This window comes from Paroedura picta, chromosome 1 (assembly GCF_049243985.1).
Source record: "Paroedura picta isolate Pp20150507F chromosome 1, Ppicta_v3.0, whole genome shotgun sequence".
NCBI classification, from domain to species: Eukaryota; Metazoa; Chordata; class Lepidosauria; order Squamata; family Gekkonidae; genus Paroedura; species Paroedura picta.
This window is the reverse complement of record NC_135369.1, coordinates 140,350,744-140,370,680: the sequence shown is the minus strand read 5'-3', so window position 1 is coordinate 140,370,680 and position 19,937 is coordinate 140,350,744. Positions and strand designations below refer to the sequence as shown.

General features: G+C 40.8%; 1 protein-coding gene across 3 annotated transcripts in view; it reads right to left on the bottom strand.

The window, feature by feature from the left end:
* Positions 1 to 19,937, bottom strand: part of LOC143843933 (uncharacterized) — an 81,926-nt gene that overhangs the window by 44,069 nt on the left and 17,920 nt on the right. For 2 of the 3 annotated variants that reach the window (XR_013233780.1, XM_077350827.1), the window contains exon 3: positions 13,661 to 13,878. Coding sequence is in view for 1 of the 3 variants with exons in the window: in XM_077350827.1 (XP_077206942.1) it covers positions 13,661 to 13,776 (116 nt within the window). In the remaining 2 variants the exon portion in view is untranslated. Of the gene's footprint in view, positions 1 to 5,000; positions 5,241 to 13,660; positions 13,879 to 19,937 lie in introns of those variants that run through there. The other variant, XR_013233791.1, reaches the window with a different exon arrangement.

The following is a 19,937-nucleotide window of genomic DNA, read 5'->3' as shown; positions in this document are numbered from 1 at the left end:
GGTAAGAAACACTGTCATAATTTAGGATAAACTCTAAATGGCTACAATACCAATATGTCTATAAAAGTTTCTTCCAGCATGCAGGAAGTGCCAAAGTATTGATATGTTAAACTAGAACGAAAGCCAATGAAACAATCCAAAATACTCTATAACTCCAAAGTATAAATGCAGGTGGCCTTCTCCTCCCTTTGACAGTTTGCTGTCCTTTCAGGGTGCCCTGAAACTGGCTGCTTGGGGGAAGGCACCTGATGCAACAAGCCCATCTTAAAAACATGTCTAATCCAGAAGCAGATGGCAATTGTTTTCCTAGGCTCAAAGCAGGCCAAACTTATTGCTGCAAGAAGTCAACCATTAAAAGGGCAAGCATATAAATGTGCTTACTTTATAAAAGCTTTCCAGTTTTCCAGTGCATCTCCATATGTATTTGTAGAACAAAAATCCATTATCCATATCACATTTTTAAAAGCTGGACTGAAAACTAAATACTTCTCGAGGTCTGTTTCACGCAGGTAACTCTGTGGCTCCCTTCCATGGCTTATGCACTTGTTGAACCAAAGTCCCATCAGACTTTTCAAGGGAAGATTCTCATCCATCCCGCTCACACATGAGATAAGTCAAAAACTAGGACTCCACATTCCTCTCCCTGATTCTCCCTTCTCCCCTTCAGGCCTCTAAACACACTTTACTTCCATGATTTCAGGTGCAATGGGATACTAGATAACTTTTGTACTGATAAACAATTGTGTAATGGTGGCCAACATGATTTGTCTTCATGTGTGTGTGGTGACTGAATGCCCATTTATGCAAGAATGCCCTTGCTTGGGTAATTTGAGTGCCATGAGAATTGAGGGATGGGGGCAAGATTTTTTAAAAATGTTGATTGCATTGCAACACAAGTATGTTATTGGGCATGCTGAGATCAAAATAGGGGGGAGGAGGCATGCCAAGAGGTGAGTTTGCCCACTTTTCTGATGAAAATTCAAAACTCATGCCACGACTGAAGTTCTGACCAATGATGGAAGAAAATCAGACATTCAGAATGCTAGGAGCAAATCTGGAGTCTACCTATAGAATCTGATGTGGTGAAAACACTTTTGTAAAGTGTCATAACTGCGGAATCAGTCACAGTTTTTACCTGCTTTCTGGCGACTTTACTGCAGTTCATGATTCACAGTGCATGGCAGGAAACCACATGGTTCACATGCATATTTGGTGGTGAGCTGTAGCCAATCCTGAATCCCTAGTGAGTACAAGTATATGATATGCATGTTTGCAAACATTTGCTTATTATATTTACACTTTCAAGTTTTAAGCATATAGAAGAAGAAGATTTGGTTCTTATATGCTGCTTTTCTCTACCCAAAGGAGTCTCAAAGTGGCTTACAGTCACTGTCCATCTCCTCTCCCCACAACAGACACCCTGTGAGGTAGGTGAGGTGGAGGTAGGTGAGCCCTGACATCACTGCTCGGTCAGAACAGCTTTATCAGTACTGTGGCGAGCCCAAGGTCACCCAGTTGACTGGTTTGGACTAGTCCATTTTGCTCCCCCACCCCAAGCAAGGGGAAGCAAAAAGGAACTGCTAAACTGGTTGCCAGTTATTTCATGCTGACAGCAGATGGGAATGCAAAATAGTTGCAAGCCAATTCAGTTATCAATTTCACACCCTCCCACTTAGAAGTGGGAGGAAACAAGGCAGACAGTAGAAAGGGCTACCTGTCAGCTGTTAGGTTTAAATGGCTAGCAGCCTCTTAAACCCTCCATTTCACTTCCACCTGCTTGGCATTCCACTTGACATGTGTTAAATGTCCTCCGACATATATAGAATTCTATCAAATTACATCCTGAATAGAACAATTGAATTCAATGAAACTGCTCCTAAGTTTTGTTTTGTTCATGTAATGCTGATAGTAAAAGTGTCATATTTGTTGGAAAAGTAATGTTTGGAGTATGAAGAACTTGTTATGTTTTTTTTAAGGATGTAGTCATATGCCTACTTTGCTCTTTCCTATACATGACATCTCTGATGGGTTTCCCCAACTAATTTTTCTCTATTCTGTTTCTGGAAATGACATCTGTGGATCCCTCCCCATATGTATGACCTGCCTGGATGGACAGGATTATAGGAACATCCACACTGATCTGGCTGGAACAGTTACTGGGCTGTAGTAATTATGCCATCATCTTTCACTTGCTGTTTCTTAGCTTTGTATAATTAAGGGTTTTAAGGGCTTTTATGTTGTATTTTTATTGGTTTTATGTGTAAACCACCCTGAGACGACCTGTCGTGAGGGGTGGTATAGAAGACTGAAGATAGATAGATAGATAGATAGATAGATAGATAGATAGATAGATAGATAGATAGATAGATAGATAGATAGATAGACAGACAGACAGACAGACAGACAGACAGACAGACAGACAGACAGACAGACAGACAGACAGACAGACAGACAGACAGACAGACCTAGCCAAGGAAATGTTGCAATTTGATGGGAGCAGTAGTATTCAAAGAAAGTTAGTTTAAACCTGTCCTACACTGTTTCACTGTTTTAAATTGTCTCCTTCAAGCTGCTTCGATACAGTGCAAATAAAACATGTTCTACTCTGGGGGCAATGTAAATTTTAAAAAAATGATGCAAGGATACAGGATTGTAAAATCTTGTCCTAATCCCATTAAAACACACAGAGATAAACTAAAATAATTAGTCATGGCTATAAAATTACAGATCTCTCATATCAGATGCAGTTTCGCCTCAAGCATCTTTTGGATCGGTGCTCTGGAGGGGGTGTACTGGTATCTGATAAACAGTATTAAGGTAATATTTCATGAGTATTTTAACAATATTGTGACTTCTATTGTTTCCTTTAGAAGATGGGCAATTTGAAGACTTTATGAATTTAAAAATTAAAAACCCATTGCGATGACCCCACTGTCTAGCAAATACCTCTTCCATAATCTACAGCAGAATAGTTATCTGTATCCATTCTGTGTCTTTGTGGGGAGAATGTAGCAACCTTAACCAATCTTCCTTCTTCCCACTATCCTCTGGAGGATCCAAGGCTTCTGGCAAGCTGAGTGCAGTAATAAAAGCCTTATTTCAAGTTTGTAGGTTTGGTTACGTTGTTCTTTCTGCTACAAAAGAAAAATGGAATTTACATGTAGTAAGGACTGTGAAGAAACATTTCCCCAGTGGAAAGAAACAAGCACAAAAGCAAGGAGACAGACTCACATTGCAAAGTTTAAAGCTGAACTGAGTTGCAACACCTTGAATGTCATAACTTCCTTCCAGAAACATTTGGAGCCGGATGATTTGGTGTTGTTGTTTTAATATGTTTAGGTTGGACACGTTATATCATATCAAATATTAGTATCACATCTCTATAAAACGTTCCTTCGTCTTTATCTTTCGATTTCTTGTGGCATTAGACAGGAGATCACCCAATGTCCTTCTGTCATTGTTTTTTTCCAAGGTCAGTGTTTGAACAACAGCTGGTCTAGTGGCTGTTCCACAATCAGGGCATTCTTTGAGAAACTGATCAGACATCTAGAATGACCAAAAGAATTGCATTGCTGAACTGATCAGCTGGAACACACACCACTGTGATATTAAAGAATGTTATTCATGAACAAACTGTCAAAAATTGTGAATTGCCTTGTAATGTCTATGAAGGCTTGGTAGAAATGAAGTTCCCAGGTAGCTTATATACATAAATTCTGCATGGAGGTTTTAGTCCAGTTTGGCCTTCAAACAAGAGCAGGGGTTTTCTAAGCATGCTATCCCCTAATTATTCAATGTCTACATATTTCTCTGATTTATTACAAGCTTTCCCAACCCTGGTCTGATATTTTGGGAAAGTGTATTGGCATGCCATGTGGACAGGACAGTTTATATTATTTCTGTTCCGGCCAACCATTTCCCTTGACTCGGCTTCCACTAGAACTACTTCCTTCCATTCTGCCAGAAGGCTTTTGCAAGCTGAGTCAAGAAAAAGGGCAGGGAAAACACCGTGGACATTCAATGTCATTGCAAAATGTCTGCTCCATGGATAATCAATACCATCTGGAAATTTTGGTGCAGTGGTTAAGAGTGGCAGCTTCTAATCCGGTGAGCTGGATTTCATTCCACCCTTCTCCACATGCAATCAGCTGTTGACCTTGGGCCGTTGGGAGATTCCTTCAGCTAGTAAAAACTGGGGTATAAAACTTCCTTCTTAAACCAAGGGAATAGTTTATTCTACTGTTTATTTCAGTAGCATGTGAGGATACAACTTTCTCAGATTCATATTTTATTCACAATCATAATCATTAAACAAGACTGAAGATAGGTCTCTTGTTTCATTGCTTTCAGATCTATACTGTAAGCACTGAATACTCATCTATGGAGATCTTTAAACATTTAAAGCTTTTACATTATTTATATGATGTTCAAAAGGGATTTTTATGATCTGTTTTAAGAACATTATCCAAACAAGGAAATCATGCCCTTCTTCTTCCTAATATAAGATTCCTAGCATGTAAAATATAACTTAAATAGTTTTTGAAATAGGAAAGCCCAACAAAACCATAAGGAAAATTAGGCATACAGACTGCAAATGACATTAAAATGAGTGGATTTAGCAGGTTACCATGCAATTCCAACACTTGTTTTCACAAACACTGAAAAGATAAAGTCCGTCAACAGCTACAGCCACTGCAGTGTCAGATCTGTGATCTTACACTGGGATTCGTGGCTACAATTGCCAAACATAAGTGTTTGAGATTGGAATGTTATTCCCATTTGTTTCAGTCTGCAGCTTTACCCACAGTAGATCATGTCATCAATAAGCTGATTGAAACAGGAACTTGTAGTTGTTGGAACCATTCTCTAGTGGCTTCAGTCTTTTCTCTGAGATGGATTGCAAACAGCATTCATTGGAGCAATTGAGTCATCATCTCAAGAGCTAATGCATGGTACTCCCCAAGGCTATGCTTTTCAACATCTATTGATAAGCCAGTGTCCTTATCAGACTGGCAGTGATTTTGGACCAAACTTTGTTTTTAGAGAAGTAGACTGGTGCTGCTATTAAGAGCATCTTCTGTCATATTTTTCTGGTCCATAAATGTCCCCCCTTCTGACTTCTGTTGACCTTGCTGTGTGGATCCATGCTTCTGTAACCTCAAATTTTGATTAGTGTGCTGTACTCTGAGTTATTTAGCTCTTGAAGTTATCCTGGAAGCTTTGGTGAGGGCAAAATATCTCTGTTGATAAGTGCAAGAAACAACATGTATGGTGCTAATTGGAACAGCTGTACTGATGTATTTCTGAGTTCCATTCAAGGTCCTAGTTCTTATCTTTAAAACCCTCCATGACCTAAGGCCCATATACTTGAAGGTCCAGTTCTGTCTACATAAACTTATCTACTATCTGAGGTTCTCAATGCAGTTGCTCCCATCCCACCTGTTTCCCAGGCAATGACCTGAGCAGCTAAAACATGGTAACTGTCAGCTGTGACTCCAACCCTTTGCAACACTGTAGACCACAGATAGTCTACAATGTACCTGCCTTCAAATATATTGCAAGAGAAACACGGACTGTTGATTACAGTTTACTGTCATCTTGGATGGATTTCTCAATTGGTTTACTGATGGTAGCTGTGTTGATTTTTTTGGTTTCTATTGCTGATATCACACATTAACAGCGATTTTTAAATAGATTCTTGCAGAAACTCTCACGGGAAGAGAAAGTTACATTGATGAGAGCTGCCCTATTCATTTCTGTGGAAGGATCACATTTGCACATGGTACTGTAATGCATCCTTTGAAATCAGTGGGGAAACCCAATGAACATGCAAGCTGTGTGCCTCTCTGAATGAATGCAGGATTGAGCCTAGCATTAAGTCAGAAGCCCAAAGACACTTAAATCCACGTATTCTGATTAACATGATTATGGGAGAGGTTAGCTGTTATTGAAGATAGTCAATGTTAGGAACTGCATTACTTCCGTTTCAGTCATATTTATTCCAATAGAACTATTAATGTTGTGTTTTTCAGTTTCAGATATAACTTAACCGACAGACTTCAACATTCTCCAGAGAAAAAGAGTTTGAGAGAATCTTTGCCATAGTCCCTTGGTCAAACTTGGTGCATATCCACACATGAAGCTGCTTTATACTTAGTCAGATTTTTTGTCTACCAAGGTCAGTAGTTCACTCAGACTTTTAGTGGCTCTTCAGGGTCTGAAGCAGAGGTCTTGTATATCCACTACTACTGCTCATTTTTACCTAGAGGTACCATTGACTGAACCTGGGACCTTCTGCACATAAAGAATTTATTACCCAAGTAGGGATAGGCCTCAAGAATCAAGCCATGATCCAAAAATTCCAGCAGTTTCCAGAATAACTGATCATGCAAAGAACCCCATATTAAGCACTTCAGATATGTCTCTATAAACCACTTTCTCTCAGTGTACAGAAGCACAACTTAGGCAAATTTCCCCCCTATTTTGCTTGTGAACTGCTGACTTCTGTGCACCAGACAATACAAAAGAAACGGGGTTAAAGCTCTATGCCTGTGTCAACTCATGATTCAGTAGATGATAAAGTGTTTCCAGCCATGACCAGATCAATCGGTTGCATTCAATTTATGCTTCTTCTTAAAACAAAACAAACAAAAAAACCCACCTATTTGCAGCCCCTAAGAATTAGATGGATGTTTTGAAAGTCCCCAATCATTCAGGAATTCATTAGGCAAAAAGAGTACACTGAACTGAATTCAGAATTGAATGTAGTAGTCTCCAAGAAGACATCCAGATGATGAAGCTCTCTAAGCCACGCCACAGTGGATGAGATCTCACAGATCCATTCTGCTAATGACAGTGCTTTCCTTCAGCACATGGAACTTCTCCTGATGCAGGAAGCCTTTTGCATCATGTGCTGTTTATTTCCATGCCCCACTTAATGTTGACAGCTCCCAGTTGGAAGCTGTACTGTAAGAAGTGAACCCAGGTAACCAGGGAAGTTAAACATCATCGTTGCAGTTTCTCTGTCCTCTCATTCCAAGATCACAACAGGTGCTGGCCATCTTTGCTCTTGCAATGGACTTAGTGTAAAAGGAGAATTCTCTGTTGGTGTATAATTTTCTTAATTCATTGTAGGGTAGTAAAATAAATCCTCATCTACTTGAAATAGTCATCCACCTGTTTGGCCAGTGCAAAGAACTGAAAATATGTTCAGATCTATAGCATTTTGAAATGTATATTGGGTTGGATCCAAACATGCCCTTCTTCTTGTAGAAGGGCTCCTTCAGAACAGCAGCATTCTATCCCATGCTCTCTTGCCAAAAAAAAAAAGTTCCCCCACATAAGGTTGTGTCAGTTTCCACCAACTCTCCCCTCCCTACACATATCCCAACTATACTGTTCTTGAAGGTCTGCTCTTTCTCTGGCTGAGTGGGATGAGCCAGAACATGAGCCTCAAGACCTCGGGAAACCCTAAAAAGTTGCTGGTATTCAATTCTGGTAAATATCTTCACAAATAAAGCCCTAGTATTATCTCATTATACAGTTTCATTCAAGTGGCTACTGTGGGTATTCTGGGACATGTTTCTATCTTGGAAAGGAATGTATTGTGACCCTCCTCCTCAGAAGTAAAGAAACTGCCCAGCAACTGGTCACACTCTCCACACTTTGGCACAGAGAGATCCCATCTTGCCATGTTTTACCTCTGAAGTTGCCAGACACAGTTACTGGCAAAACATCAGGGCCTAAAACAGCCAGACCAAGGCCATCTAGCCCAGCATCCCCACAACAGCCAGTTGACTCCGACCATGGAATCCTTTGACAATTCTTTCATATAAGTCTTAAACAGCTCTTTATAATGCTGCTGACCTGCCGCTAAAAAGTTCTAAAAGTGATGCCATTGCACTTATACATGAAATGCTTAGGTCCAGAATAGCCGTGGCTAAGAACAAAAGATTTATCTCATACAGTGCATTAGGGAAGGTCAATAAAGCCTATCACCATTTTTAATTAAAATGGGCAATTGGCAGCTATCAAGTTAAAATTTGAGCAATTGCTCTTATCTGTTTCTAGTGTTCCACAAGAGAAAAACAATTCAATACAAGTTGGGGTGTAAAACTATTCCACTAATATCGAGAAATGAGCCAGTAAATTGCTGATCAATGGGATAAGAATTCAGTAGACAGTCAACTAAGCTAAATTCACTTCATTTGCTTATACAACATAATGCTCCACTCCTGTTGCTTATTAGAATAACATTGATCTTCTGCCTTGCACTAATGTTTCAATTACTTAAAAGGTCATTCTAGTTGGCATGCTAACAATGACTGCAGGCAATTAAGCAGTGGAAGTGAAGCAAGGGGCATTGCATACAGGGTGGCCTTTTTTCTTCCGTCCCCAAAGGATATTGACGAGGTTCATAAATTTTAGCAAGTACAAAGCTTGAAACAAATACAGTACAGTTACTGAGCACTATTTAAGAATTACAAACTCACCATTATACAAGCTTATCTTATTTAAAATCAGGAAATCCAATTACTGTTCCTACTAAATCACTGGAGGTTTTATATGGAATATATTTACCAACTATGTTTGGTCATTTAAAAAGAAAGAGAAGACACTAAGCTCCTTTCCTGACACAAATGGATGTTCATATAATCACTGTTGTGTCTTTATTGGCAACAGAGTTCATTACCAGATATATTAGCTATGCATTGTATACGGAACAGTGACAACCCTACCATAAAACAGATGAGGGAGCTGCTTAAGAGCAGCAGTTTTCAGTGCAATCCTTAGAAGAGTTATGCCCTTCTATGTCCATTGAAGTAAAAGGGATTTTAGATAGGTGTAATTTTGTTCAGGACTGCACTATTTTTCTTGGAAGCATTTCCCTCTGCTAGCTGAGGAAGCAACCTAGCTTCAGATATTTAACCAGGGTGGCACCATATTTGCATCTGCGTGACATTCTATGGTTGATCTATGCTAGAAGCACCCATTGGTTTGTACAGGAAATGCTGGTAGAGCTGCATCTGGTTAGGATATTTATTTATGCCATAAGGCTGAGGGTGACATAAATGGTTATGTTCCTATAGAGCTTTACTATTCCATGACTAGGTTTTTCCTTTGATCAGGAAAAGCCTTTAAGCCCAAGGAAGTTCAACAGTCTTGCAACCTCATAAGTATGCATAGGATTGCAGCCTTTCAGATATAATAGCATGAAGCTAGTTTGGGGGTGACCTTCTCTTATTTTACTGAGAAATATACCTGCTGTATTTTCTCACTCTCTCAACATATGTAAGCTCCTGTCCTCTTCTGAGCAGATGACTTGACAGATTTATTTTACTTGTTCGGTAAAAATTGTAGCATCTTCCTTACAGATTGCTTTGATGTAATATGACTTGAAAATAAGTGTTGACCATTCCCCACCCCTTGCCCCGTTTTCATAAATAAAATTTCATCCCTGTTCTCAAATGGGTTAGATTTCTACAGGCATATTATAGCACCTTTTGAAAACACCTGCTTGATACAGAAGCATCACTAAATCATTGTCATTCTTGCAGACACATCAAGAGGTTGCTGTGCCATTTTCTCAACCATTTGCAGGTCTATGTGTTGAAAACACCTGTCATTAATCTCTTTTCCTTTCATATTTGCATCTGATAATGCTGATGAAATTATGAGGACTGGTCATGTTTGGGGAAAAACAAGAAGATAAGCCTTCTCTTACCAGTGTTATGATGGTTTTCAGTAGGGTTTTCAGAACTTTCAGATATTGTCTCCATACCTCAAGATCTTTTGTGAGACAAGATGGCCACAACATTGAGGAGGCTATTCTGCAGCACAGATTTTTTAAAACGAATGACTGGAACTTACACATTTAGAACATATTCCCTAATCAATTAACTTGTATTGATGTTGTAATTGGTCCGTAGGATAAGTTAATCTCATGCTTCCCCCCATCTGGTGAGTCTGAGCTGGAGATACTGGCTGCCTTTCTCAACTTTTTACCATTGAGAAACCCTGAAACATTCTTCAGCCTTCTTCAGGCTTTGAGAATTCTTCAGGCTTCAGGTTTCTGCACTGGGCTTTCTATCCTTTGTCAGACTGAATTAAAAAAAAAAAACCCTCTGCATGTTATTCAATTTCCATTTTGTTATTGAGCACTTTAAATTTTCCCTCTGCAATGTCTATGATAGATCTGCTGTGACACTAACTTTTCTCTGGGATATCCAAGAAAATATAACTTGCTACATTTGAGAAAAGCACTCAAAAAGCCCCAGCATTGCAAGTATAAAAGTTGCTGTTTTTCCAGATTAACTTCCTTCCCCTTCTCTAAACTTCTAACGCTAATGTAGTGTGGTAGTCTGTCACTGATTGGTCAGCGCATCAATTCAAAGACTGCAGGAAAACTGGTTCTCAGTTGCCATTCCTTCACAAGATTTATTTTTGCCCTCCAAAGCAAGAATGCAACCGATTGATCTGAGCATGCATGAAGGAGCGATTCATACAACTAGAAATGGCTGCATGGCTGAGCAAACTGGGGATTTCTGTTTTAAATTCAGCTTCCCAGTTCTGCTATGTGAGTGGATATCATACACATTTCAAATACATTTCCATTTGTATAAATGTACACACTAATTTTTGAGGAAGTGCCAGCCAGGGTAGGTGCATATAATTTAAAATTGAAAGCACGGGATCATCTATAACAGCGGTCCCCAACCTTTCTGAGGTCAGGGACTGCCTCTGGGGGTGAGGGGAGAGCCGACGGCCCTGGTACCGCACAAACGCGTGGCAGCTGCGCACAAACGCGGAGACGCAGTTACTGCGCGCATACGTGTCTGCATCACTGGTGTGCCAGCGGCCACGCCTGCCTCTTCCCCTCCCTCTCGAGAAGCTAGCCGGGCCTGGTGAGCTTCTCACTGTGGGGGGGGAGGCAGGCGTGGCTGCCTGCGGCCCGGTACCATGGCCTTCGCGGCCCGATACCGGGCCACAGACCGGGGGTTGATGACCCCCGATCTATAATATCTCTGTCTTTCTCAGCTTTATACTACCTTCCAAATAGCTTGAAGCAGTCTTTGAAGTTATCTTATTCCTCATTTTATTATCAGAGCAAACCCGTCAAGAGGCTAGGCTGAGAGATACAATAGCTGGCCCAAGTTTACCCAATGTGTGTCATGGATGAGTGAGAATTTGAACCCAAGTCTTTCCATTCCTAAGTACACCAGACTATAAGGGTCTCTCTAATACCAATTAGTAAATCTGGCATGATAATGAAGAATATTCATGAACATTCCAGCTACTCATGAAGTAAAGCTGTTGAAGTGTTTGTAGTTCAGTTTACTTCAAGGAATAGAAAGCAGATATTTCAGCAGAGATAATAACTTCATATAGCCTTTAGAAAAATAATATATTTATGGGGTTGGCTGAGGACTGGGTAAGATTCCATGCAGTCAGGCAGTTAAGGATCTGGTTGGAGGAATGAAGTGCTGGTTGGAGGAATGAAGTAGGGTGGGAGATTTTATAAGAAACAAGACCCTGGGGAAAAGATGGGTTATGATAGTGCCTCCTATCATGCTTCTAGTTATGTCGACAGGAACATAACGAGGTGTGAAGATCACTTCTTTACTTTCCCCCAATCATATCTGACAGTTACAACAGAAATAGTACAGTGTTCATTAAGAAGACCTGATTGTCAAGGTACATAACAAACTGAACCAGTAACCACAGGAAATGTTCCCATATCACCCCAAATCTCTAAGGGAAGAGCCATAGCCTACCTGTCAATGGTAGGCTAAGCTGATCTTTTTTCCAGACCATTACAAACTTCCCTCCATCCCCCCTTCTCCTCAGTAGATAACATAGACAAAAGCAGAGGAGATGAGTCAACAGTGGTCTAATGTATTATATTTATTTTCCACCCTTTCTCAAGTGACTCAGAGCAGATTCCGTCAATAAAATCACACAAAAGTAAAATATAGTAATAAAATATAAATATTAAGTTAAATATATTAAAACAAATTCAGTTGTCAATCTAGTAGTTATTGTGAATGGTGGAGAGGGAAGTTCGGAGGATCTTCCCAACCCTAGCTGATGTGTTGGGAGGCATTGGTTAGATGTTACTTACTTTGGGCCTCAACCATAGGCATGGCAGAACAGGCCTGTTTCAGTAGCCCTGGGGAATCATTCAAGATCCCACAGGGCCCTGATCTCACTTGGAAGAATGTTCCTCCAGGCCAGGTCAATCTAAACTCCTTAGGATAGGCAGCCAGATGTCTGAAACAGAAGTTTGGGAAGGACTAAAACAGGATAGCTAGAAGTAGCAAACTGAAATCGGGGACTGATAAATCAGCCATGCAATACCTACGATGAGAGCTGTTTGCTATTGTCAGTAAGATAGGCTAGAGAGACTTTGGAAAGTCTCACTGGCAGTCTTCAAGCAAAGGTTGGATACACACTTTTCTTTGATGCTTTAGGATGCTTAGGGCTGATCCTGCGTTGAGCAGGGGGTTGGACTAGATGGCCTGTATGGCCCCTTCCAACTCTATGATTCTATGATTCTATAATTCAGCACTGGAATAGGCTGCCTAAGGAGGTGGTGAGCTCCATCTCACTGGCAGTCTTCAAACAAAGGTTGGATACACACTTTTCTTGGATGCTTTAGGATGCTTAGGGCTAATCCTGCGTTGAGCAGGGGGTTGGACATAGATGGCCTGTATGGCCCCTTCCACCTCTATGATTCTATGATTCTATGATTCTATGAAACTCAGACATTTGTGCCAGGAGGGGTTACCAGCTCTATAGATTAGACTCTGACAGGGCCGCTGTACATATGATGAAATAATACTTGACTCACAAGAACCTTTGTAAAAGCTTTGCAAGATAAATGATTAATTGGCACTCTATACATTTTCAGAAGGAAAGCTAAAATCACCTTAACCTGTAGACAAAAATTTGCAGATCAAGTATTTGCATCTAACCTTCAGTACGCTGGGCTGACAGAATACCAATTTACAAGTTAATGTGATAGATGAGAGGACAAAATAATTTTCCCTGAGCAACAAGGAGTTGCACACAGTCAAAGACTTCTCAGGGATTCTTTTCTATCAGGCGGGACGGGAGGACTTCTGATGAAGCTTAAAGGAAGAATTTCATTTGGAGACATTTTCAATTATTTTAGAGATTTCTTGCTAAATAAAAGAAGAAAACTTTCAGGGCAATTCTGCTTGGCATCCAAGCCGAAGATTATTAAGAATGTATCCATTACCTACATTCTCGTGAAGGATAAGATAATCATATTAATACATTTTAATTCAAATCTTCAATATATTCTGCATGTAAATTTCACATCCCCCCAGAAAAAGTAGCTTCCTTAATATTTTTCTCCCAAACAAAGCAAAGGGACATTTTAAATTGCCTGGCAGAGCTATAAGTTGATTAAACTCATTAGCACACTAATTAAAGGATACAAAATCTTGATTTTCCTGACTAAAGATAAATCAGACAGGGAGAAACTGAGCTAATTTAAATGGATTTTCTCATCAAATTTTTACTTAGATGAATTTCCAGAATATGATGTCACCTTCTGTTTGGGGATGGATGGAGGAGAAAATAGAAATATATATTTTTAATGGAAGCAGTTAGTGTCTCATAAGGTTTTACTTACCATTTATCATTTTGTGGGATAGGTGACAGGGCATTGTGGAGATCCTTTGCTTCCTTAAGTATGTCTATCACTTCTCTCCAAGAACTCTGGATACAGGGACATATCCTGTCTGTCATATTTTATGGCCCGTATTTATATCAAGCAGACAAAGTTACTGAAATGATGCAGGTGGTAGTTAATTCACTGTGAGGATGAGGGCAATATGCTCTTTCTCCAACCTTGTAGACAGAAGAAGACAGTTTTCAAGCTGGCGATGGCAAAAACTTTATTCAAACTATAAGCAAATATAAGCAGAACAAGTTCCTAGGTACAACAGCCTTGTTTTTGTTTTAACTTCATCAGTGAATTGTAACAAAGTAAGAATATATAATGTCTTCATGCAGACCATTATACACACACACACACACACACACAAACAAAATTAGTCTTCAGCAAGCAACCTATATATGAAAACAGATATATACATTTTATATAAAATAATTTTAATATCAAAAAAGCAGTTTGTTAAAGAACATCTACCAAATCTCCATAACTTATATTATAAGACATATCTTTATATTCAATTTAATATTTCACAGCAATGAGTCCACTAATATCAATGGTCCAACAAGGTAACCTTCCCCTAAGGCAGCAATTCTCAACCCGGGGATCACGACCCCTGGGGGGTTGATACAGCATTTTGCCGAGACTGCTCCCTGCGGCAGCGGTGGGCAGTGGCAGCAGAGGGTGGCAATGGTGAGCAGACGGTGGCAGAGGTGCTGGCCAGCTCGCCGTTGCCTCAGAGATCTCTGCAGCTTCATGAACTCTGAGGTGGCAGAGCTGCAACAAAAACACGTGCTGGAATATGCCCCATGGCTCGGCCACCCCAGAGCTCATGGAAGTCTTGGAGATCACCGAGGCATGGCGAGCAGGAGCGGCAGCAGCATCACCCACCCACCCTGCTTCCGATAAGCCCCTGGTGCTTCTGCCCACAGAGTTGCTGCCACTGCTGTTGAAGAATATTATTGCCCAGCTGAAGCCCAAGCCTCCCCTCTGGATGGGAAGCAACTTCAGATCCAGGGAGGAGGCAACCATGGGGAGTGCCTCTCCCTCCGGGGCCTCCTCGCCTGCTACTGGCTGGCTCCTCATTCCCTTCGCCTCATCCCTCGGCTGAGTCTCACCCATCCTCTTCACCAGGGATCACCTGAGCCAGTCTGAGCCAAGGGCACCAAGCAGCCTTCCCCGCAGCCCAAAAGTCACTTCATGGAGCTTGCCAGTGCTGTCCCACTCGGATGCCACAGACACTTTCCCCTCAGCAGAGCCAACCCTACCTCCTAGCTGCCCAGAGAGAGAGCGAGAGAGAGCAAGACAGACAGGGTGTGCAACCAGGAGGGGCAAGCAGAGAGGACCTCCCAGCACAGGCACTGCACCTCCTCGCCTCTGGGCTGCAGCAGAGACATTTGGGTCTGGGACACTCGGGGCCTCTTGCTTGTCCTCCTGGGTCAGCTGGGGCTTCTCACGGGCATGAAGGGGAGGGTGGCAGCCACTCCTTCCCCCCTTCCGTGTCCCAGTGACTGGTTGCTTCTGCCTCCTGTATACCGCATATTCCTTGGGGCAGCCAGTCACTCAGGGGGTGGGCGCTCTGGTGCACCAATTGCACCAGCAGAAACAGCAATGAGCTCTGGGCCGACGCAGATGGGAGGGGAAAGAAGGGAGGACACACTGGACCGGTGGGTGGGAGGTCTCTGCAAGGCTCTACTTTCAGGCCTTTCCCCCTCTGAGCCCTAAGGAGTTTAGGAGTTTGGCCTCCTGCACACCGCCTCAGTGATCTCTGCAGCTTCTATTAGCTCTGAGGCAGCCAAGCCGAGGCGCATATTCCAGCATGTGTTTTTGTTACAGCCAGATGTGTGGCACGGCCACCTCGGAGCTCATGAAGCCACAGAGATCTCTGAGGAGGAAGCCAGGGGCAGCAGTCGCACACAGGCGCAGAGGCTCCAGTGGAGCATTATTTTTCTCCAGGACAGGTCTTTTCACCTTCAACTGTGTCACAGTGTTAGCGAGAACACCTCTGCTTCAATTCCCAGTAGTTTCCTCGAGAACACCTCTGTTTCAATTCAACATAAATTATGAGTCTAACAACTATTAAAATGATTGCTTTGGTGCGTATTACTGGAGAATCCATTCTTGGTCATGTGCATTGGGACTCTCATGACATTGTACTGTTTTTGCAATCAGAAAAATAGGAATTGTACAGGCTATTCCAACTCAATAATGGATCTTTTTCTTTCTTCTTTTTATAATGATTCAAAACTTTGTAAATCATCCAAAATCGTAACAGAAATAAATCACAATCAAAATGGGTTTCTAGGTAAATTATATCCCGTTTTCCCAAACTTCCTCAGTGATTGTGATCCTGTTAAGATGATAATGATATAATAAATAATATAACAAATCCACCAATGAGCACCTTGTACTCAATTCCAATCTAATATTACAGCGATTAGATTTCAAAATGTACCTTCATGATGTTTTCACTGCTCCATATTAGTTATCACTTGGGCTCTCTGCTCATCCTACTTAGGGGTCATGCTTTGCTAGACCTAACTACCATCAGTGACCACTAAAGTTATAGCTATCCAATATAACAGGTGGAGGTCATTATTCACAGGAAGCATGACAAGTCCCATTCCAAATTTAATCTGTTTGGCTCCAATGTATTACAGTTAAAGATGTAGAAGCATTCACACTGTAATAAACTTTGTTGAATGGAGATCACCATGATGGCATCTCTCTTCCTTGTTACTAGTCCAAAGAATGTAAAATCTTCTGCACTATGCAATGCTTGGCAACAGGAGAATCCCTGATATTGTTCCTTATTTTACATCTGTGTTCCATGATCTTGCTCTTAAGTGGTCTAGTGGTCATGCCTATATAATTCAGAATACATTTTCATCGTATCATGTAAATTACATTTTTATTTGACATGTGATGAAATCTCCTATATTTATACAAAAATCATTAGAATGTGTATAATAGTCACCTATATTTGCACATAGTGCAATTACCACATTTGTGATTCCCCTTCGGTAAACTGTCACTGCATTGCTCCCTCGAACTTAGTAATTTAATATTTCTACCCCTTTTCCATGTTATCAAAGGTTTTTCACTGCACCCCAGAATATGAGCCACTATATGCCAATGTTTCATAATTATATGCTTAATTTCCTTGAATAATCCTAAAACTCAAAAGCACAGGTGATCCTATTAGAAGATCCTACGCTGCTTGTATGTTAATAGTGTCTGACTTTCCTAATTGTCTGCGCAGCTCTTGGCAGCTATAATGTATATGGCTGCGTAGCTTCTAGCCTTAAGATCTTTTTCCAATGAGCTGCATGCCTGTCGGTAATTAAAGTATTCAGCATTATTATGTTTGAGTCTTAAAAATTTACCTATTGGTAAGTTATTTTTTAATGGCCATGGGTGGAATGACTCATAGTGCAGAAGGGGGTTTCTGTCTGTCTCCTTCCTATATGATGAAACAGTCAATCTGTGATCCTGAGTGATCTTTACCATGGTATCTAAGAAGGGTATACTATCCAAACTGTGTACTAAAGTAAATTTAATAGTCAGATGTAAGGTATTTCATAGAAGCATAGGATCATAGAATCATAGAGTTGGAAGGGGCCATACAGGCCATCGAGTCCAACCCCCTGCTCAATGCAGGATCAGCCCAAAGCATCCTAAAGCATCCATTTAACCACCTCTCAAACGTATCACTGATATTTGTCCTTGATCACTAAAAAAGAGATACCATCCAGGAAAAGGGTTAATCTCAGAGTTAAATAATAGTTTATTTTCAAAGTCCAGCATAAACATATTTGCAATGACTGACACGACTGCTGATCCCATAGCTAATCCCCTGATTTGTAAATATAAATCATCCTCATAACTAAAATAATTGTTCTTCAAAATAATATCTAACAAATCCAGAAGGAAATGTGTTGGTTGGTTCCCTCTAGACTCAAGATAGCTCTCCACCACAGTTCTTGCTTCCATGTGTGGGATGTTAGTGTAAAGAGCGTTAATATACAAAGTCATTAAAATAGACCCTGGTGGGACCATCACTGTGTTAATGCTGTTAATAAAATGTGTGGTATCCCTAAGTACACTGTTACTGTCAGTTGGTAATAACGCCTTTAAATGAAAATCCAAAAATTTAGCTAATGGTTCCAAAGCTGAGCAACACTGTGCTACAATAGGTCTCCCTGCTACTGGAGTAACCTTTTTATGAATTTTAGGTAGAATGTAAAAGTGTGAGACTTTATAATCGGATTTCAAAAGGAATTCTGCCTCTGGTTTGGAAATATAATCCAAACCTAAACCTTCCTGGATGACTACTTTAATGAGTCTAAATGTGGATGTACTGTTTTTGGTAAGAGGTCTTTAAATGTGGTATTATAATTTGGGGTATTATGTCTCCTTTTTCTGTTATTCATTATGCTTTTCCCTCTCTGAGAATATGAACAGGCTATTAGATTCTGCACGAACATTTGGAAACCTCAGGATATATTAAGCAGGATGAACTTATTTATTTATTTATTTATTCATTCATTCATTCATTCATTCATTCATTCATTCATTCATTCATTCATTCATTCATATTTATATACCGCCCTTCCCAAAGGCACAGGGCGGTTTACATATAACTGAAATTATAGATGAAACCATACATATAATAACTATAACATTCATATTATTAATTGATATAACCGGTAACAGTATAACATAACAGTATAACAGTATAACCTAGACAGTAGTAACTCAAACAGGTCCAGGAGTCTTAGTAGGTTTCTGGGGAGGGGGGACATGGGCCCTGCAGATGTTGGTTGGTTGGCCTGGCCTTGTTGTGCTCTTGCAAAGACTGCCCTGAGAATTTCTGATCTGGTAAGAAAGAAGCAAGCTCAAACCTCACACTGATGTTGGCCTTTTACCCATAATGTTTAAAATGTGACAATGTAGTTTACTGTTGTTATATTAAGACTGTTACCCATGCTACACCATGCTTCAAGACAAAATTTCATTTATTTGTAATTAGAAATAAATATTTCACAATATATAATTACATATTTTTGTGTGATTAATTTGTTGTTGTTATGTGCGAAGTCGTGTCCGACCCATCGCGACCCCATGGACAATGATCCTCCAGGCCTTCCTGTCCTCTACCATTCCCCGGAGTCCATTTAAGTTTGCACCTACTGCTTCAGTGACTCCATCCATCCACCTCATTCTCTGTCGTCCCCTTCTTCTTTTGCCCTCGATCTCTCCCAGCATTAGGCTCTTCTCCAGGGAGTCCTTCCTTCTCATGAGGTGGCCAAAATATTTGAGTTTCATCTTCAGGATCTGGCCTTCTAAAGAGCAGTCAGGGCTGATCTCCTCTAGGACTGACTGGTTTGTTCGCCTTGCAGTCCAAGGGACTCGCAAGAGTCTTCTCCAGCACCAGAGTTCAAAAGCCTCAATTCTTTGACGCTCGGCCTTCCTTATGGTCCAACTTTCGCAGCCATACATTGCAACTGGGAAGACCATAGCCTTGACTAAACGCACTTTTGTTGGCAGGGTGATGTCTCTGCTTTTTAGGATGCTGTCTAGATTTGCCATAGCTTTCCTCCCCAGGAGCAAGCGTCTTTTAATTTCTTTGCTGCAGTCCCCATCTGCAGTGATCTTGGAGCCCAGGAAAATAAAATCTGTCACTATCTCCATTTCTTCCCCTTCTATTTGCCAGGAATTGAGAGGGCCGGATGCCATGATCTTTGTTTTCTTGATGTTGAGTTTCAAGCCAACTTTGGCACTCTCCTCCTTCACCCGCATCAACAGGCTCTTTAGTTCCTCTTCACTTTCTGCCATTAGAGTGGTATCATCTGCATATCTGAGGTTGTTGATATTTCTCCCTGCAATCTTGATCCCAATTTGTGACTCCTCTAATCCCGCATTTCTCATGATGTGCTCTGCATACAAGTTAAATAGGCAAGGCGACAGTATACAGCCTTGCCGAACTCCTTTCTCAATTTTGAACCAGTCAGTGATTCCATGTTCAGTTCTCACTGTTGCTTCTTGACCTGCATATAAATTTCTCAAGAGACAAATAAGATGCTCTGGTATTCCCATCTCTTTAAGAACTTGCCACAATTTGTTGTGCTCCACACAATCAAAGGCTTTAGCATAGTCAATGAAGCAGAAGTAGACGTTCTTCTGGTACTCCCTAGCTTTCTCCATGATCCAGCGTATGTTGGCAATTTGATCT